At 43.9% G+C, this 21,676-nt stretch overlaps 3 protein-coding genes across 3 annotated transcripts in view; 1 reads left to right on the top strand and 2 right to left on the bottom strand.

Moving 5' to 3' along the window:
* stard13a (StAR related lipid transfer domain containing 13a) overlaps positions 1-3,092 on the bottom strand; it is a 47,525-nt gene extending 44,433 nt beyond the window's left edge. Inside the window, exon 1 of the mRNA XM_062406217.1 lies at positions 2,156-3,092. Within this exon, the coding sequence (XP_062262201.1) occupies positions 2,156-2,929 (774 nt within the window). The 5' untranslated portion in view covers positions 2,930-3,092. The remainder of the gene's footprint in view (positions 1-2,155) is intronic.
* A 4,370-nt stretch (positions 3,093-7,462) lies between these two features.
* rfc3 (replication factor C (activator 1) 3) lies at positions 7,463-10,241 on the top strand. The gene is made up of 9 exons (XM_062406386.1): positions 7,463-7,652; positions 8,302-8,439; positions 8,555-8,622; positions 8,715-8,812; positions 8,924-9,105; positions 9,194-9,330; positions 9,434-9,532; positions 9,620-9,689; positions 9,779-10,241. The coding sequence occupies exons 1-9, from the start codon at positions 7,566-7,568 to the stop codon at positions 9,968-9,970; spliced, it is 1,071 nt and encodes a 356-aa protein (XP_062262370.1). The 5' UTR covers positions 7,463-7,565; the 3' UTR covers positions 9,971-10,241.
* A 708-nt stretch (positions 10,242-10,949) lies between these two features.
* kl (klotho) lies at positions 10,950-21,215 on the bottom strand. The gene is made up of 13 exons (XM_062406385.1): positions 20,288-21,215; positions 19,021-19,451; positions 18,859-18,938; positions 17,786-17,948; positions 17,015-17,120; positions 16,259-16,408; positions 15,555-15,790; positions 14,427-14,622; positions 14,037-14,221; positions 13,596-13,703; positions 13,291-13,396; positions 12,975-13,101; positions 10,950-11,564 (listed from the first exon to the last, which is right to left on the bottom strand). Exons 1-13 carry the CDS (start codon positions 20,999-21,001, stop codon positions 11,230-11,232), a joined length of 2,937 nt encoding a protein of 978 aa, XP_062262369.1. The 5' UTR covers positions 21,002-21,215; the 3' UTR covers positions 10,950-11,229.
* Positions 21,216-21,676: the final 461 nt, after the last annotated feature.

Raw genomic sequence — 21,676 nt, 5'->3', positions numbered from 1 at the left:
AGTAATTCATGAAGGATGGGCAGTTGCACTTTGTATGAACTGCGAACAAGAGGCTGGGGATTCAAGAAGCACAAGTCAATCCTTTGTTCATCTATAAAAATAATAAAAAGTGTTATGCATTCAATAAAAAAAATGTGTTCATAATATTTTCAATTGGTTTTACAGGGATGTGTCCGGAAAACTATTGACAACCGGGTCATGACTGTAGTGAGTATCACAGTCAAGCTTATTATCCTCATTCCTCTTTAAAGGCCAATTAAAAACTTGTTCCTTACTCTACATTCCTCAAATTATTTCATCTGGCAAAGTTGTTACCCGCAACGAGGAGTGTGACGAAACTGCCCGAGCCAAGATATTCCAAGTATGTGGAGGCACAATGGGGCCTCTGAGACTTAACAGGTATTCAAATGAGCATCGGCCCGAGCCTGTCAATAAGTGACTTTAAAAAGCCACTTGGTCAAACTCTGAGAACGACGTTTGGAGAAGCAGAGGCGGGAAGAACAAATCCTTTCATTTCAGGCCAGGAGGGGAGAGCGGTGTGCCAGCGGAGCAGCATGGGAACGTGCCAGCGCCTAAAGGCCGCCCTGACAGGTGTGAGAACATGGTCAGGGGCCGGCTCACACTAGAGGATGCCCACTGGCAGAGTAAATGGCTGGAGGTGGAGATGCCAACATGGACCAGGAGAAAAATGAGAAGAATGTATGATTGAGGGTTTAGCAGCCAAAATACTCCTTTTTGTTCAGGTCCAAAACGTAAACACAATGTGTTCACCCTCACTTCAAAAACTAATATACCAGAGAATTCAAGCGGTAGTAAGAAATACCTTTATGACCTAGATTAGCTGCAGAGTATGTAGAACAGGAAACAAGATCAAAACCGTTTTTAGATTATAACATCCACCAAGGAGATTATGTTTCCACCTCTGATTGTTTGTTTATCTGTTTGCAGGATTAAACAAAAACTACTAAACTGAATTCCATCAAACAAGCTGGAGGGATGGGATCTAGAGTGCAACCGTAATATTGTGGTGCGGATACAGATTGAGGGGCAGATGCTTATGGAACCACTTATTTTTTTCCTTTAATCTTCTGCTATAAGAAAGACAATGATGTGTAGGATTGTCCGGCACTAGAATAGTAATGCGCTTTACTGTATCATTAGTTTTCACCTTGATTGATCGTCAACAGCACAGAAATACAAGAAACATGTGGACATAGTAGGAAGTGGATAATAGTGAAAAGAAATTGCCAAGGCCGAATCAGGGACATTACGACCACATGTTTCTGAATATTTGCATCTTTGACCGAAACTCAAAAAAGAAACAATATCCTGTTTGTGTGTGTTGACCCTCTACTATCCTGCAGCAGATAAATACAGGACTGAGTCTGAACACATGTGCTATGGCAGTATACATGATACAGCACATATAACATGTATTTAATCAATGTTCCAAGTTGTAATGAAGACCATATACATTCATTTAAATCATTGGAAGACTCACTGATTGATTGATTGATTGATTGATTGATTGATTGATTGATTGATTGATTGCTTATTTATTTAAGCCTCGGGAAAAAAGGACCCTCAGTCCAAAAAAAATACTCCCCCTGAACTGCCTGCAACAATAAGACATTGCTGCCCTCTAGTGGTGTTAGTAGGCTTCACAAAATGTGCTGTTTTGACTTGAGAAATCCCTGGTATGCAGCAGCAGTAAAAACACAAAAACTAAAAAGTAATGAGGGTTCAGTGTCACGCAGTCACGGCTCATTGAGAGAAACTTGAGCTGTTATTAGTAAAAGCTGTCTTTGCTGCTTTAACAAGACAAATGTATGAAGGCCTGTCTGTCGTGTGACAACATGAAGCTGCTGCTTTTCTTTCTTTCTAGAATAAGACCTCTGTGATCTTGTTCTCACACTATTCCTGTCTTTTATTCATTTTACTTTACCAGGAATGTCCCACTATGGAGGCCGTATGAAATAAAATACAAGCAGGGACAGAACACTAACAAACCAACATGCCAAAAAACAGACAGGAAATCAATGACAAAAATAATTTATGGGAAATAAAAAAGCTAAATGGTCAAATCTGTGACATTGTTGTGTGAAAAATGATGTTAAAACATTTCTCAACCTGCCAAGAGTCTTGTATTTCTCACCTGTCTCCCATTGTTCTCCTCTTCCTCTCCGTCACCGGTGGACTTGGCACTGTCCTGGTTGGTGGGCTTGGGCCGACCAGATGCGGAGCCGTTAGGCTGGGCATCCTCTCTCTTCCTCAGGCACTTCCTGTTCCTGCTCGAGTTTCTACGGCGACGACTGGCCAGGAATTCCTTATATTGTAAAGTCTCAGAGAAGTCGTCGTCCTCGTCGTTGTCCCCCTCTCCCTCCTCGGTGCTGGACGAGGAGGACTCGCCACCGTCAGAGCTCCCGTTGGACACAGTCCCCCGATGGTCACAACCATGGTCGCAGAACACGATGACGCTCGGCTGGTGCTTCACTATTCTGAGCCCGTCTGATGAACAGTCTTCTGATGGAGACACACTGGGGCTTCCTTCTTGGTGCTGAGGTGATGTGGCTCCACAATGAGAATTATTATGAGCAGCAGCTCTGTGCTCCAGGTCCGACACCTCTGTGTCATTTCCATGAGCCACTTCTGAGCTGTGTCCATTCTGCTTTGAGTCAGGATTAGTTGGATCACACGTGGACCTGTTCTCCATCTTCATCTCCCTCCGTCTTCGGTCCTGACCGGCCACAGGATCTGGAGCAGAGTTCAGCAGAGGGACAGGTTCAGACATGGGTCTCCTGTGGCTGCTGGAGCTTTGAGTCGGGAAGGGAACTTGACCTTGCAGGCCATCCAGAGAGACACCCACAGCCTGGGGGTAAATCTCCCTGTTGGGCTTCTGCTGCACAGCTGCTACTGGTCCTGCAAGCATTACCAGTTTACCAGTCCTCACTTGGGAGTTGTTTTCTGGTGAGCACACTGTCGCCTCATGATCCTGATGAATCAGCAGATGAAATGAAGCTGTGAGTGGACGTTTTTTTACACTTGAATTCTCCCAGAAGATTCCTGTAATACCTGAGCTGGAGACAGAAGGAGAGAAAGAAAGAGCTTGAATGTAAATCTGAGCAAATGGAATCAAGTTCACACACGCACACTAAACAACAAATGCATGTAATAATCCAGGGCCAGTGGTTGCTGTGGGTTAAATGTATACTGTGCATATGGATTCAGGTGTGACTCTTAAGAAGAAGGAAAAGTTCTAGGACAAATGTCATTTTTGTCCTGGAACGTAAAGGCCTTCAGGCAGTGAGACGTGGTCCTCTACTCTACTCCAGCTTATTACTTTATAAGAGTTTGAAACTATACTGGAATCACATACTGTTAGGTTCAAAATAATAAAACCCATTATAGTAATCATACCTGGGTTTGGTCAGGTTTTTATTTTGAATATGCTTAAAATATTAAAATATCTGTGTGCTTCCATGACCAATATTCAAAATAAATATTTTCTGAAGAGGAGTAGGAAGAACTGAATCCTTATCGCATCATACCCCCTGTTTTTCATATTTTATCAATACATTTTGTGAAATTCTGCAATATTTTAGGGTTTAAGTGTAAATTGTTAAAAAAATGTATATGCAATGCAGAATAAAACTGTATAAATATGGTTTCTCCTATTATTTCTATCAAACTTTGAATTGTTATAACTGGATACTGGATATTAAAGAACCACAGATCTGATTGGTCCACGCAGGCCAACGTCAACAAAGTCTGAGTTCATAACATCCCCACAGCGAGAAGCTGTCAGACCTTTCCTTTAAAAAAAAAATGCATTTTGCTCAAACCCATTGTTTTTTCCTGGAAGATATTTCGGGCTGCGGACAACACACCCTTCCCTCGCCTGACGTGCTCCCTCACCCTCACAGTGGAGGGGCTGAAAATCTGCTTCAAACCCTGGAAATTCCTTCACTTTAAAACTTTCCTTCAAGCGTTTCATCGCAAACAAAGAGACATCTGTTCCAAAGCCATGTGTCAGCCAGTCTGTGGAAAACAACATGACTCTAAAATGACGTAATAAGGCCTGATGTGTAAATACCCAACAATTAAAACATAGGGGTGTCTGTACCTTTGACGTCTTTCGAGGGTGAAAATATTATATGTATTTTATGAAGCCTTTGATTATCAGAGAATTCATATTTCAACATACCAGATGATTTAGTACAGGAGTTGTGTCATCAACGATCACATCCAGCGCAGCAGTGGGGAGAACCGGGAGGTAAAGCAGGTATCCAGCAGAAGCAGCTTGGCGCTCAAACGCTGCATCACACAGACGATACAGAAAGAGGGTGACTTTACGTCTGACAATATAAGAAACGCTGTGAGGGGGAGGAGAGAGAGAGAGAGAGAGAGAGAAGGGCTGAGGAATTCTTCTCCCTCCTACATTACCTCAGCGAGGAGACTGGAGGCTCCACAGGCAGGTGTTTGTGCTGCAAAAGTATATGTGTGTGTGTGTGTGTGTGTGTGTGTGTCCATATGTGTGTGTGTGAAGTGAGGAGTAAAACTTCAGATTCTCATGTCAATGCAAGTAACAGAGGAGTTGCGCATTTGATCCAACTGATTAAATAGCTGCACGTACATTTGTGTGATCTTATCCAATTGGCTTTGATTAAAAAGGATAGGGGTCGTTTACCTTCCCCGATTCCTCCCTCTCTCAGCCGTTGCTGTATAATGTGGCTGCAGGCGAAGGATTTTTCACCTCAGAAGAACATTCCTTGACAACACATGAGGTAATGCCTCAAACATGTCAAACTGGCACTCGCTCTAAATCTCTTTCCCCTTCAAACCTTTTTGAAAATGCAGCGTCTTTGAGTCCTATCGCCGAGAAAATAGACTTATGGTTCTCACAGATCTGTCGACACACTGCGGAATTCCTCAGGTTTGCCTGCAAACGGTAAATTATCATGATTTGGGGGTGAACGTCCTCAGTCGGGACTAAAGACCTTCTTCTTGTAGGTTAACACTGAGGATGACTCTGCCTGTTGAGGCTTGTTTGACCCTCAAGGTCACAGGGACAGAAGATCAGGTCCATGTTGAGGAGTTAAGAGAAAACTGCTTCTAATCTGCTTGCTGTAACATTTCTTAACCCACAAACAATTAAACATTTTTTTGTAATACACAGATCCTCAGCAACAGTATAGTAAATTTGCAGCAGTCTAATAAAATAAAATAAATATATTATATATATATATAGGGAGAGCGTGGCCTAGGGGATAGAGCGGGTGCTCTGCAACAAGAAGGTTGCCGGTTCGAATCTCACTCTATCCCATCTGCATGCCTAAGTGTCCTTGGCAAGATACTGAACCCCTAGATGGCCCCTCATAAAATGATGAGTGTTAAGCGTCAGCTAAATGACATGTAATGTAACATGTAATATTATTCGAAATACTCAACATAATATATATTCAAAGGAAATCATTTAGTTTATATTTTCTCTTAACGATAAAGAATCAGCACAAGTGGAATAAGAATGATTTCATAAGTCATCTTACCTGCAGGAACTTGATCCCCCCCCCCCCACACACACACACACACACCCCATCGGCCTCCTGGGCTGTTACACTGTCCCATGTTTCCACGATGATGGATGCATATCAATTTTAACTCAAACATTTCGATACAAGCAGCTCCAGCTTGCAGAGACACGCTCCTCCATATGTCACATTCCTGCGGAGAGGTAGTTACCTGGGTCAGGCTGAGCAGGGTGAAGAGAGAAGAAGAGAAGAGAAGACAAAGTTTGACAGATTTATGCAGTTTACATAAAGCGAAAACCATTAGTGAAAAAAAAGTGGAAGATAATATTGAAAAAGCTTTAAATTGAGAAACTATACATACATGAAACCTAATAATGACAACAAGTAACCAGAAGAGAGAAAATGTAAGTTTACAACTCCATCATTGTGTGACTCAAAACTTTCACCTCCTGATGACGGAACTAATAAAATAACCAAAATAACTATTTATTGCAACATAAGCCTGAGAGGGATATAAAGCTTTTGCAACTTATTTATTCTAACCATTTATTATATTTTGTTAAATTAGGACCTAGGAACTAATCTACCATTCACAGCTCAAACCTCCTCACTCCAGCATGACGTGCAGACCGGGCACATTGTGATCTTTTGTTTCTGTTCTATGGGATTAGCTGTCTCACATTCCTCTGTGGCATCAGACTGTTTGGTTGTCGTCTTCATAAACACATAGAAATCTGCAGCGGTAAAGAAAAGACGTTATCTCTCCAAATCCAAAAAGGATAATGCAACAATAACCAGCTACTGGGCCTCTCAACAGACCCTGAGCTTTCTACCACCTACACAGTGTTTGTCCAGGGCTACAGACAGATACACACATACACGCACGCACACCTGTGTCTACAAGACTTTAGAGGACATAACCTTTGCCTAACGTAACCTTCACCTAGCCTTGACCTAGATTTAATCTAACCTTAACCTAACCTAAGTAGCAGGTCCTCTCTACGGAGGCCACCATGTTTTATACAGTAGCCCTGACAGGACAAACCAAACACCTTTTGAGTTTTTATGACAACTGCATGTTTCCACAGGTTCTCTTTAATGTTTGGAAGGGGAGGGTGAGTTGAGGAGTGTTCAGCTGCAATGTGCAACTTCACCACTAGATGTCACTAAATCCTATACACTGAACCTTTAAAACATGTCCGGAGGAGGTGGTATTCAATCATTTTATTTAAGTTTTTACTCAGGTAACTTTTCTACATAGGTAAAAGTATTTGCTTTAAATATACTTAAAGTATTAACAGTAAAAGTACTTGCTGAGGGTCCAGATCCATCTCAGGTGTCACCCCTGCAGCTCCTTCTTCTTGGTTTAATGGCGGTTGACAGAGCAGCTTACAGGCGCATTACCGCCACCTACTGGACTGGAGTGTGGGTTAACAGATATGCAGCCAGGAAAACAACAGACACTTAAATTCTCTCTATTAGGCCTGTTCCATTGCTGTTGCTGGTGAACTTTACAATTGTCTTACAAATTGAAAACAATTCATTTTCAACATCCGTCCATCACCTCCATTGTGAGGGTGTTGCTGTGTTGTGACTTTTGTATTTGTGTTTTCCTTGTTTTGCTTATGTGTGAGGTCTCAGCCTCCGTGGAAATGTACCTGAAAATGTATCTAATCAAGTAAATATACTTACAGAAAATATGTACTTTGGTTCAATAATGTACCAAAGTAATGTCACGTGTTTTTTGTGAGTGATCAAATTTGGAATGATCTTCAGCAACAATGCTGAACATTATCAGTATTCCAACGTTTCCACTGAGGGAATTTTCTTTTTCTTAGTTTTGTTTTAATTCTAGTTTAATGGAAGAGGTTTTGTTTATCAATTTTGCTCTCCGCCCTTTTTATCCACTTCGACTATCCGTAGCTCGTCCGGAAGTAGCGGCGCGGGTATGTGTGAATATTTCGCGGGAGATCAGCAGCAGGCACAGTGACTGTTAACTGTCAACACGAACCATAACTATTCTCTAAAGTCAACACAATGAGTCTGTGGGTGGACAAATACCGACCGACGGCTCTCGTGAAACTGGACTTTCACAAGGAGCAAGCGGCTCAGCTCAGGAACCTGGTGAGAAGAGAAACCATCTTGTTATAGCTTCATGTTCAGCAGCTCCAAACCAACACGTTCAGGACAGAGGACTCGTTGTGCTCAGGAACTTCGTTATAATCGGTCATTAACGTGTTAATCTGCGTTTTAATTGAAGCTAGCTTGTTTGAGCTAGCAGTGTTTATGTTAGCTTGAATCACATCATGCTACACGTGTCGTTTCAGCTTTATTGTTATATATAATGTTATTGAGCGTCATTGTACTGCATTTATTGTGTTAATAACAAGGAAATACATGTGATAACAAACGCATTGTGTTACATTGGACACATTTACAAGTGTAGCACGTGTTTTTCTTTCAATCCACTCAGTAAATAATCCTCTTTATAGCATCTCCAGCTCTTCCTGCATATACTGTTTACTGCAGGCTGATAATGGTTGATGGATTATAGTTATGAACACAAATAACAATGATAAAGTGTTAATTTCTTACAGTAAATACAGTTTGGGGCAAGTTGCATGATTTCTCAAATGTCTCTTGTTTGATTTGAGGCTTTAATATCTCAGCTGATGTTTCCCTAATGACGAATGTTGACCTGCTTTTATAGTCTTAAAAGTATATTCTGGTCTGATCTAAGTTGATCCAAGTCTTATGTGAATGTTTGTTTCAGGTTCAATGTGGCGACTTCCCACACTTGCTGGTGTACGGCCCATCGGGGGCGGGGAAGAAGACCCGCATCATGTGTCTGCTGCGGGAGCTGTACGGAGCCGGTGTGGAGAAGCTTCGTATAGAGCACCAGACCATCGTGGTGAGAGAGTCTGAAAACCCATCTCGACATCAAGTCACGGGTAGTGTCACGGTTTCGTCCTCAGATGAACCTCAAGCTGATTCACTGTTTGTGTGTTTTTTTTTCTAATTTTCAGGCTCCTTCAAAGAAGAAAATTGAGATCAACACAATAGCCAGCAACTATCACTTGGAAGTCAATCCCAGGTTCCTTTTCCTTCTTCCCCATTTACTCCTTTTTCATTACATTTACTTCACTGCATCCAACGATAACCGTGAGTCTGTCCTGTGTTGTACAGTGATGCAGGAAACCAGGACCGTGTGGTTATTCAGGAGCTGATTAAAACTGTGGCTCAGTCCCAACAGATCCAGTCAAGCACGCAGAGAGAGTTTAAAGGTAGAAAAGACACAATCCACTGGTGTCAGAGGCTCAGCTTTCCCTGATGCCCCCCCTCTGACTTCATGATATCACAGGGTCATTCTTTTAATCACACTTTTCCCTTCTCAGTGGTGCTGCTAACGGAAGTGGACAGACTCACGAAGGATGCTCAGCACGCTCTGCGTCGCACCATGGAGAAGTACATGTCCACCTGCCGCCTCATCCTCTGCTCCACCTCCACCTCCAGAGTCATTGGGCCAATTCGGAGCCGTTGTCTGGCGATCAGGGTTCCTCTGCCCAGCACGGAAGAGGTAGGACAGAGATGGGAGCTGTTTATTTAAAAGCCCAAACAATTGTCTCGCCTTCAACTCTTTGTTTTGTTCCTGTTGTTTTTTTTAGGTCTGTGGTGTTTTGACATCAGTCTGTAAAAAGGAGGGTTTGAACCTCCCGTCCGAGCTCGCCAAGCAAATCAGTGAGAAATCGGGTCGCAACCTCCGCAAAGCTCTCCTGATGTGCGAGGCCTGCAGAGTGCAGCAGTAAGTTCTCTCAAAACTACCCGTCATTCTTCCGAAGCATTATCCGCAGAATATAATACATTTAAAGGTTTGTTCTAATTCAGGCTTTGTTTATCTCCTGCAGGTATCCGTTCTCAGTGGACCAGGAGGTCCCAGTGACGGACTGGGAGGTGTACCTCAGAGAAACGGCCAACGCCATCGTCAGCCAGCAGAGCCCTCAGAGGTAAGAGAGGCAGGGTGTGAGAGAGCAGAGGGTTGGTTGGCTCTGTTGGAGAGGAACTGAATCAGACCGACTCTGTCTTTGTTCCAGGTTGTTGGAGGTCCGAGCCCGACTGTACGAGCTGCTGACTCACTGCATCCCTCCTGAGATCATCATGAAGGTACCACTTCACAATCAAAGTGCTCAGACAGTCCGGAGTAATGTTCAGGATGATAAGTGTTCGTTTCCCTTTGGCCCGTCCTGTGACAGGGACTGGTGACGGAGCTGCTGAGTAACTGCGATGGTCAGCTGAAGACCGAGGTCGCCCACATGGCGGCTTACTACGAACACAGGCTGCAGCTGGGAAACAAAGCCATCTACCACCTCGAGGCCTTCACTGCCAAGTTCATGGCCATCTACAAGAAGTTCATGGAAGACGGTCTGGACGCCATGATGTTTTGACTCTGGACTTTATTACTGTTACTTATCTTGAAGTTGAAGATCAACGGCAATAGCAGTTTATTTGTTTGCATATGTTTTGCATACACAAGATGAATATCAGCGGACAGATTTACATGTGTGTTCTGATAGGCACTGTGGCGACCCCAGTTTGTGGCTTTATGCCCAAAAATATAGCACTGGACATTTTGTAATCCTTCACTCTAATGGTGTGAAAAACGGATCATACGTTAGATACGTAGCCAAAGAGAGAAGCTTCGATAGTGACTGTAAACAGGAAGAAATCTGCATTAAAAACAAGGACAAGAAATATCCTCTCAACAGTCGACACTAGAAGATTTACAATAAAATGATTTGTTTCCGATGTGTAAAAAGTCTGATGTTGCTCTGTTGCTCTATCCAGTAAAAAAGAAACCATCAACTGTATTTCTTCACTCCCCCCCCCCTTAATTGACCATCACTCCTGTTGAGTATTACAGAACGTGACACTGCCCCTGATAGGTGTCAGGATGTGAGACAGTCAGGAAACATGGGGGGTGGGGCGGGGGGGGGGTGTCAGGGATTTGATGTGACAGCTTTCCCAGTCTGAGTTTAATTTGATTAGGGGTCAAATCCTTTGAGATCTAATTCACCCAAAACTGTCATCAGTGTTTATTTCTTCTTCTGGTCCAAGCTTGTTTATCATCGTCAGTTGAGCAGAAACAACGGATGAACAAATAATAATAATTAAAAACAGTATGTTACTGTGGCAGCATGATGAAGTGCTGTCTAAAAAATAAAAGACCCTTATTGACAGTTATCTCCGATCAGCATAAACTCCCCTTCAACAATAAGTTTTGAAAAGTCCTTCCTGGGATTCACACCATCAACTGGGGTTGATCATTCTTGTAGTAGTTAAACTTGGATAATAAATAATAGATGAAATTGCTCCTCTATATTAATAATTGCACAATTTTCTAAAAGACAACTTGAGATGCAGTCAAGCCTTTAAATCATTTTTTAAAAACAGTCTTGATACATTCACAGATTCATCAGCTGCTCAATGCAGCAGCTACAGGTAACAAATTCACTCCATCTTTAAATAACACTTAATAACAGTGGTCACACCAGAGTCAAGAGGATTTCACCTCTAGGTACAAATTCAGACCTCATTTAGAAGCAACTCAATAGACGAAGAATAATACACACGCTGAACAAAGAGCCCAATATCATCTGTTGAGACTCATTCATAAAAAGAGCAAACAATAACACAAAAACAATCCTCAGTAGCACTCTTTGTGTCTCTTGGTTGTGTAGTAAATGATGAGGCACAGGGTGATGAGCACCCCCGAGCCTACCAGAGTCAAGAACCCCACCACGGGCATCTTCACCAGCACGTGGCAGCCCGGGCAGGGCTGGGGGGAGCTGGGACACTGCTGCCGGGCGGCCCCCTGGATGGGGAAGCCGTTGTGCTGGATGATGTTGCGGTAGTTGGAGAGAGACGCCTTCACGATGACCTCCTCGTGGACCTGGCCGTACAGACCAAAGCCCGGGTCCCTCTGGTCGCTCAGTGCGTACGCAAAGTAACCCTTCAGGTTGACGCCGTCCAGAGTGTACGCTGAGGAGGAGACGCCCAACGTGGGACGTTATTCATTCTGGATTTATGTGTGTGTGTGAAGGTGAGGAGCTGGACTGGATGTGACAGGAGAACACTTTACCTTTAACCTGACATATATACCAGGTATGAATATAGTATGTATGGTTTGTGATCACAGAATAAATGATTATAAATTATGGTGAAATATAAGAGGCTATAGGGACAAGTTGTCATTAATATACTGTATTTTAACTATTTTAACTTCTACGATGACTTATTGTAGATACTCTTATGTGAGAGGTAGAGTTGTTTATTCATTTCATAAATATTTATGTCTTAAATCTGCTTTATGAGCCATTTATGAAATATTAATATACTTATTACAAGTATAGGAATATGAAGAGTTAAAATAAAGTGTTACAGCAAAACCAATCTTAAACTCTCAAAGCAACTGAGCAGCATAATGAGCTTTGTTTATTGTAAACAAATTGATGTCACTTATTAAAATAAAATCTCATAATATATAACAACATAAAACTTCTTAAATATAAATTGAACTAGATTCTCAGACATTTAGCTAGTTATAGAAAATGACTAAAATGATAAGATGGCCGTAGGTTTGAGTTATTATAACAATTTGTTAGGATATATTTTCATCGTTTTTCATGTACTTATCTTGGTCTGAGTCAACTATCATAACAATTCTCCTCAATCTAAATACACAAAATTGTGTAGTGCTGCCACTCAGTGGTGACATAACAAACTGCAACACAATAACATGACAACAACCTTGTGTGACAGAGTAAAACTAATAAACTCCACAAGGACAGATAACCAGATAGTGAGTAACCTTGACTCAGGTTCAGTGCAGAGTGTGTACCTTTGTTGATATTTGTGTGCGTTTGCGTGTTTGTGTGTGTTCTGAGTCAGCTGACTGTTCAGAGGTCAGTGACCTAAGTACTCGTGTAATATTTAAGCCCTGCAGAGGCTGTTTAATGAAAGCTAGAGGGAAGATGTCCCACTAAACACACTAATAATATGTTAATCACTCACTCAGGGGAAACTTCACTTTACTGGAATATACTGTATATCTTGTATTATTTATTTATTACTTTATTTTTACTTTTGACCCCCACCAAGGTTAAGTTCCTGCCCCTCTCCGTTTCTTTGTCAGCAGGATTGTTTGAAACCTACTGAAGCGAGGGAAGTGTTGTTTGAATTTTACTCTTTACTCTTAAGATTATAGTTTTTTTACTACATTTTCACAGATTTCCCACAGAATTATTCATAGGCCTTTAGAGGCCTGATATATATACTACTGAGTGATTTTCTAGGTTATTGATGTTTTTCATTTCTCTTCCACCTTACTGCTGTTGCACGACACATCTCCCTTTAGAGGAGCCGGTAACAGACTGTTGTCTGTGTTCTCACCTTTCAGAGCCTCGTTGATGTAGTTGTACAGGTAGTAGACTCTCAGGCTGTCCTTGAAGCGGGCCGGGTCTTCCTGGACCCCGTTAGCCATCACAAACACGGGCACGTCACTGTAGTGCTCCTTCACCTGGCACAGCAGAGGACCAGTGGCACTTTCAAAACACATGATTTTATAAATCTACCTCTTCTCTAGGATCCAGAATCAATGGAAATAGAAATTTTTCACTTTACACACTACTGTAAATTAAGAACAGACTCGATGTGAATGAACCAGCCACCACACACACAGTGACTCCTCCTATCTGTCCTCTCTCACCCAGTTGAGGGCCTTCCTCAGGCCCCAGGGCACCACAGGCCTCGGGGACATGATCCACGTGGTGTCGATCATGTGTTGGACCTCCAGCATTTTCGTGTAGGTGTACCTGCAGACATGGGGATGATGCAGACGCTCATTGTGGGCTGTAATCTCGACATGTCACCGCATTAAAGCAATATGATTGTCTTCAATTAGTGGCTTAGATGCAGACACAACATCTTTTGTTGCATCTCATACCTTCACCCTCTCTCCTCCTTTCTGTCTGTCACTATCAAAATAAAGGCAAATAACAGATTTAAACTCACGTGTCTTCCCTCGCATGTGCCACCAACTCGGTGCTGAAGTGACTGATGGCGAAGAAGTCGTATGTTCCTTTGACCAGCTGCTTGTCCTCTTCATTGAAGACCGGCAGCCTGTGGGAGCACACGGAACAGATGGGCTTTTACACAGGAGACGATATAACAGTAGAATTTACTTTATTGTTCTTTGAAAATGACTTAAACAACCCAAGAAACCATTGATCCCCTTTTAATGCAGAACTGGGATGAAACTCAAGACTCAATAAATCGTCAATAATCTGCTGCAGAGAACGTGTGGGGGGGTTTTGAGGTTGAAGTTGGTCAGAGCAGAAAAGGATGCTGGCTGATAGCTTTGAAATTTGAGGTTTCATTAAAAAACTGGGGGATCAGTAATGAATTCAGGGTCATCCAAGTCCTCAGGAGGCCGTGAGTGGAGAATGCAACTACTTGAACTCCAGTGAGTTGAGCTGACGCAGCCAGCTCCTCATCCCCAGAGGATAGTCCCCGCTGCCAAAGATCGGCTCCGCGAACCAGCCGACTCGGAACTCCATGACCCGTTTGGCCGGTTCCACGTCTTCACGGCTGAAGGAAAAGGCCGGTTCCACCCAGTCCATGTGCAGAGCCAGGGACACCTGAGACACAGCAGCAAACAGGGCGGCACAGGTCTGAGACATTTCTCTGGTCGACTGAGGCGATTCCAGCTGTGACTAATTTATGCACAAGTTCTCTAGCTTACAATCGAAATCCCAGAAAAAACACATGTTGCTGTTGAGTTTTACAGAATCTAGGAAGGAATGAAACAGCTGCTGAAACACGTAACTCTTCACCTGTACTGACCTGTCCTCCCTGCGTGGGTCTGAACTCGCCGTCGTAGGCGCGCCAGGCCAGAGCGTGCGCCCGCAGCATCTGGTGCCCCTCCTGGTAGCTCACCATCTCGTCGTTGGGCTCGTTCAGGGTGATCCACATCTTCACGTGGGCGCCGAGCTCCCTGTAGCAGAGTCGGGCGTATTCTGCGAACGCCTCCGGAATCTTCCTGACAGACAAGTCGAATGAGGACATCTTTATTTGACACGCACAGAGATGTTTGTAATTTGTCTAAAAGTATTATTATAAGACACAAATCATGTTTACTAACGGTTAAACTATTTTATCAGAGATGTGTTAAATATGAGGATGACTGTGTACAGTGATATATCTTTATGACAGGAAAAGTAAAGATGATAAAAGACGCTTCAGAAGACAGAATGTTCCTGGAATCAGTGTTTGATGTTTACTTTCATATCCGACCAGTAAAGAGTAATAAACCCTCTTCAGACAGGTGAAGGAGGTGGTGGTGGATTATTCATCTTTACGTTGGGACAGATTTACCAGTTCTACTGGTCCTGACACTTGTTCAGCCCTCGAGTAAATAATGTAACGTTTGAATCCAAATAAGAAACTGAAGGAAGAGTCGTGAGATGGAACAGTGTAGTTATAGTAGTTTATAGAATATCCCTGATTTGTGGAAAAATAAAGTTCTATCTATCTATCCATCTATCCATCTATCTATCTAACGACTATCTAACTACTATCTTTCCATCTAAATATTATCTACCTATCTATCTATCTATCTATCTATCCATCTATCTATCTATCTATCCATCTAACTATCTATCTATCTATCCATCTAACTACTATCTATCAATCTAACTTCTATCTATCCATCTAACTTATATCTATCCATCCATCTATCCATCTATCTATCCATCCATCCATCCATCTATCTATCTATCCATCTAACTATCTATCTATCTATCCATCTATCTATCTATCTATCTATCTATCTATCTATCTAATTATCCATCTATCTATCCATCCATCCATCCATCCATCCATCCATCCATCTATCTATCTATACATCTCTCAGGCCTCTGACAATAAACCGACAAAGTCATCTTCCACCTCCATCAGCCTCTGTGTCTCCACCTGTTCAGCCACTTGTTGTCGGTGTCCAGTGGCGCCGGCAGGCTGCTGCGCTGGCGGGTGTGGTGCCACAGCGTGACCACCGGCGTGATGTTGGCCCGCAGCAGCTGACGGGTGAAGCAGCGGTAGTAGCCCAGCAGGGTGGTGTTGGGGTCAGCCACATCACCCGTGGGCACCAGGGCCGACCAGTTCAGAGAGAAATGGAAGTGGTTTACTCCGACCCGCTGGATCTCATCCACCTGCAGAGAGGGAGGAGGAGGAATCTATACACAGCACTTAACTGAACCTTTTACTGTAATTCCTCCAGTTTGTAACTTTGTACATGAACTACTGTGTAACTAGTGGGTAAGATCTAGGTGAAAGGGATCTATCTCATATATAAATACATTGAGTATTATAATACTAGTCATGTTTTCACTAGTGTGTTTAAAATGTAAAAAAATGTTGTTTTCTTTACCCTAGAACAAACCCTTTATATTTAAATACTTATATTTATATATATTAAATAATAATCAGTAGAGGGTCCTCTCTACAGAGGCAGCCATGTTTTTTACAGTAGCCCAAACTGGACAAACTAAACAACTTTTGAGTTTTTCTCTTTCATGTTTGGAAGGGGGGGGGGGGGGTACTCCACACACTGAACCTTTTATCTTTAGTGCAGTAAGAGTTGTTTAAATGATCAGTGTGTGAGCGGGAGAGAGACCCACTTGTTGTCGGATGGTGTCGTAATCTGCACAGTTGGCTGCTCTGCGTAAAGGCGGCGCGCTGACGCCCTCCAGCTTGATCAGGGGGCCGTTGCTGGAGATGTTCCAAAGGTAAACACTGGGGTCAGCTAGCAGGCTGGGCATCGTCTCCACCTGTGACACGAGGGCAGGCCACACAAAAACACACACACACACAATGTAAACATGCAACTGTTCACCTCCTAACGCTGCGTGTACCTCATACACACCAATGCAAATAAAGGCTTAATAGGAAAAATGGACGGGGGGGGGGGGGGGGGGGGCTGTGAGGTTAACTGGTTTATGATTAAGAGAGGATTCATCGCCATGGCCGAGTCTGAACTGGACTTTCACCATGAAAACTGCAAGTTCAAAATAATGGATGGACCTTCCTCATTCAGTAGTAGTTAATTCAAAATGTTGTGTTAACTAATTGACACTCTTCACTAAATATAATGTTGAGTCAGGTAAGGTAGTAAGTAGTTCATGTTTCGCTCTTTGTTTCCCGTTTCTGAGGAGCTCTTGTTGTTGTGTTGTTCATTGACAGTGTTCTGTCCTTCGTGACTCTTCATTATTCCACAAACACAAAACTTTCTCTTCCCGTCCTAAACACAAACACACACTCTTCCCGTCCTAAACACAAACACAAACTCTTCCCGTCCTAAACACAAACACACACTCTTCCCGTCCTCAACACAAACACAAACTCTTCCCGTCCTCAACACAAACACACACTCGTACCTGGATGGAGTTGGCAGATACGCCCCAGGCAAAATCACACGGGAACACTCCCTGCGCTGGTCTGTTCTCTGGAAGTTCAGGGAAACCGTTTCTCTGGATGACATTTCTTAGGAAATAAAAAATGATGATCACATTAGGAGGAGCTGAGAGGGAAAAAACTGTAGAATATATCACTGTAGATTATATCACTATAGATTATATGGCCTTTAAACAGATCAAAATAAATAAAGTGTAGTTCTTTCCTGGCAGAAAAATGAAGAACCAATACTTTTACTTTGAAATAACATGGTTTTATTTGATAGCTTCTTATTATATAGTTGTGTATTTTTTTCCTTTGTAATTTCTTTGTGTTTGCACAATGACAATAACGTTCTTGAACCTACTGTTTATATGTGTAGTGAGCACAAACAGATGTTTCATGATATTCAAAAGGTAAACAATTAAATTCATTAGCGTGATTACGTCTTTGTCATTAAGATCATTTAGAGCAGACTTTTGTTTGTTGTATAAATTAATAAGATTTGTTCACATGTTCTTTAAATGCCGCATTTGGTGTGAATATTTAATAACACAGGATTTACGATTTCAGTTTATTATCTGCACCAGTTGTTTTTCCACTGAAGCACCAGTCAATTATTTACCTTCAGTAGAAAAATGTAACGACTCAGCAAAGTGACAAAATTAAACTTGAAAACACGGCGTCGGGTTTTTAATCATCTGTGCCACCGTGTTGTTCTTCCCGTGTGGAAACCCCCACTCAGCAGTGTTCACCTGTAGAAGGTGGCAGACGTCTTGGGCTCCCTCTTCATGTCCAGAGTGTTGAAGTCCACGTAGTAGAGTCCTCGTCGTATGATGTATTCCCTGTGCCACTCGAACCCGTCGATCAGAGACCAGGCGGTGTATCCAATCACATTCACTCTGTCTATCACGATCGCTGCATGACACACACAGACACACACAGACAGAAAGACACAGACACACACAGAGAGACACAGAGAGACACAAAGACAGAAAGACAGACACAGACACACACAGAGAGACACAAAGAGACACACAGACAGAAAGACACAGACACACACAGAGAGACACAAAGACAGACACAGACAAACACAGAGAGACACAGAGAGACACACAGATAGAAAGACAGACACAGATAGACACAGACAGAAAGACAGAGACAAACACAGATAGACACATAGAGACACACAGACAGAAAGACACAGACAAACACAGAGAGACACAGAGAGACACAATCAGACACAGAGAGACAGAGACAGACACCGACAGATACGGACAGACACAGACAGACAGACATAGACAGATACAGAGAGACACAGACACAGACAAACAGACAGACACAGAAAGACACAGAGAGACACAGAGAGACACAATCAGACACAGAGAGACAGAGACAGACACCGACAGATACGGACAGACACAGACAGACAGACATAGACAGATACAGAGAGACACAGACACAGACAGACAGACACAGACAAACAGACAGACACAGAAAGACACAGAGAGACACAGCCAGGCAGACAGACAGACAGACAGAAACAAGACAGAAACAGACAAACACAGAGAGACACAGACACAGACACAGACACAGACAGACAAATACAGAGAGACACAGACAGACAGACAGACATAGACAAACAGACAGAAACAGACAGAAACAGACAAACACAGAGAGACACAGACACAGACACAGACAGACAGACACAGATAGTCACAGACAGGCAGATTTAAGTGGTTACTTCTCTTAATGTCTCATTTGCAAATGGCTCCATGTCCGTATTAGGGATTTGACCTCCGTGCTGCTGTGATGGGTCAGAACTCACATTTCAGGGCCTCAGCGATGAACCTCTTCAGGTAGTACATGTGTTTGGGGTCTTCAGTCTTTGTGCTGCCGGAGACGTACCTGTGTGGAGCAGCAGTGAAAACAACGTGTTCAGCAAACACCGGAGCAACACACAGGAAACACCAGGAGAGCGGACACCTACCAGCCGCTCTGCACCACGAAGATGGGCGGCCGGTCGTACTCGGCGTTGACCCAGTAGAGCAGCATCCTCAGGTCCAGGTCCTCCTGCTGCCCGAACTTCAGGCTGTCGTTGATGAGCTGGAAGCTGAGGGCCGCTCCGTGGGAGAGGGCGAAGAAGTCCGCCGTTCCCCTCACCTGCTCCCTCTCCTCCCGCGTGAAGGTGGGCAGCCGCGAGCCCAGCCTGGCCCTCATGCAGGGGGGGTAGTCCCCGTCTGTGAACAGCGGCCGGGCGAACCAGCCCAGGACGTGGTCCAGGGAGCACTGGCACTCGCGCAGGCTCTCCAGGCGGGTGCGGCTGGGCTTGATCCAGTGAGAGGCCAGAGCCATGGACAGCTTGCCCTGCTGCCGGGGGCGGTAGTGTCGGTCGTAGAGGTGCCACACAGCCGCGTGAGCCTGGAGGACAAACAGACACAGAGAGAGAGAAGTGATGGAGGAGGAGGAGGAGGAGGAGAGGGAGAACATGGTTATGAAATGATGAAGGAAGGATAAGGCAAAGTTTGAGAAGGACGGATTGAAGATATTCCTTCAGTTAAACTTCATTTCATTCCTCAAAAAGTGTCATAAAGGTAAAAAAAAGTTAAATAAATAATGTATATTTTTAGAGCTTTACTTTAGTATCTCTTCTTTTTTTGATTATATACTTTTTAATTTAAATTACGGAGAGAAATATTTTTTCTTTATATACATCTGCTCATCAGCTACTGTATATTAGATAACAGAAAAATACTTTATAGATTATACAAGGCCAGAGTTTATAAACTTTCTTTTTTTTTGCAATGTCTACAATAATAACAAATCGGTCCAAATAATGTACTTTACTTTTGATAAGATAAGATAGACTTTTAAATACAGAAAGAGTAAAATATAATAAACCAATAGAGTATTAAGTATAAAATATGAGTGAAAAAACGGCGTTAATACTGAACCAGTGCATTATAGAAATAAAATAACTTACTATCCAAGTAAAGCTGCAATAGAAAGTATATAATATAATGATAGTGAGTAATATGTTCATAGTTATATGAAGTTATATTGTACATGATATGATGTTATGAGTATTTGACACGTTCTTCAACCAAAAAAAACATTTGGACACACAAGCACCTTGTAAACCTGGTTTTGGAATGTTGCTTTATAAACAAAGTTTATTATTATTATTATTATTATAAACACTTATAGATACATAATACATGTATATGATGTGAATCAACGTGTCCCCTGCTCTGTACCTTCAGCAGGTTGTGTCCCACCCGGAACGGCAGGTCGGGGTCGCTCTTGATCCCGGGGGCGACCACTCCGGTGCCGTACCCGTGACGCGCCACCACGAACGGGTTATCGATGGTGATCCAGATCTTCACGTCGTCCCCGAAGGTCTGGAAGCAGAAGTCCGCGTACTCCTTGAAGATGCCCACCATCTCCGGGTTGCTCCAGCCGCCGAGGGTCTGCTGCAGGTGGTCGGGCAGGTCCCAGTGGTACAGCGTGACCACCGGCTGCACTCGGTTCTCCTTCAACCTCCGGATGAGCGTGCGGTAGTAGTTGGTGCCGATCTCGTTGTGGCTCCCACGCGTCCCGTTGGGGAACATCCGGGCCCAGGACAGGGAGAAGCGGTAGTGGCTGACCCCGAGCTGCCGGATGGCTCGGATGTCGGCGTGGATGTTATGGTAGCTGTCGCTGCCCACGTCCCCGGTGACCTTCCGGTTCCCTCCGCGCGTAAAAGTGTCCCAAATGGAGAGCCCCTTGCCGTCCTTCTCGAACGCGCCCTCCACCTGGTACGCGGCCGTGCCCACCGCCCAGACGAAGTCCCCAGGGAAGGTGTTGTAGAGGAAAGCCTTGTCTCCGGGATAAGGCATTTTGCTGAAGCGACTCCACGTTTTCAGGCCAGCGTTGGGTTTGGCGGAGCCGAGGGGGGCGAGCAGCGCGAGGAGGGCGAGCAGGGCGCGCATGGCTCCGGGCTGTTCTGGCCTCGGACGTCCAGTTCTCCGCTCCGCTCTTCACCCGACCATGCTTTGGAGGGTTATCGGTGATTAAACAGGGGAGAGTGGAGTGAAGCCAGCCAGCTGTGAACCCCCCGCACGCACCACCTCTCCAGACCTGTCAATTATTACCCAGAGCGCCTGACGCACGAAGGTCTCCAAGCACAACTTGATGGTGCGAGATCCTGAATGATCAATCTCCTGTTGAGCGAGGGCGCAGTTTGATCCATGGGGTCTCACCGAGAGGACCGAGGCAGGAGGGCGACCCAGGTGCCAGAGCCTCCACGTGACCTCCACAGCACCATGATCATACATCCTCAGCTCCTAATCTCATAGGAGGCCATTCAAGTGTCACATGTCACGGCCTCATCTGCATCTCTCACTGGATCAAGTTCAGCAGGCAGATGATGGGGTGAGAGGAGGAGGGTGAGAGAGGAGATATGCAAACAGCAGAACCGGTTACCCACACTGCACCACGGTCACCCTGCTTCCTTATCTCCCTGCTCTCAGCTCCTGTTGCTCGGAAACTCAGGCCTCTTAGTGCATCTGGACATTTTGGTCCATGACACAACACCTGCATTAGTGTGATTGTGTGTGTGTATGTGTATGTGTGTGTGTGTGTGTGTGTGAGAGAGAGAACTTGGA

This window comes from Platichthys flesus, chromosome 15, assembly GCF_949316205.1.
Source record: "Platichthys flesus chromosome 15, fPlaFle2.1, whole genome shotgun sequence".
NCBI lineage: Eukaryota > Metazoa > Chordata > Actinopteri > Pleuronectiformes > Pleuronectidae > Platichthys > Platichthys flesus.
The sequence above is the reverse complement of the archived record's forward strand: the minus strand, read 5'-3'. Positions and strand labels throughout refer to the sequence as shown.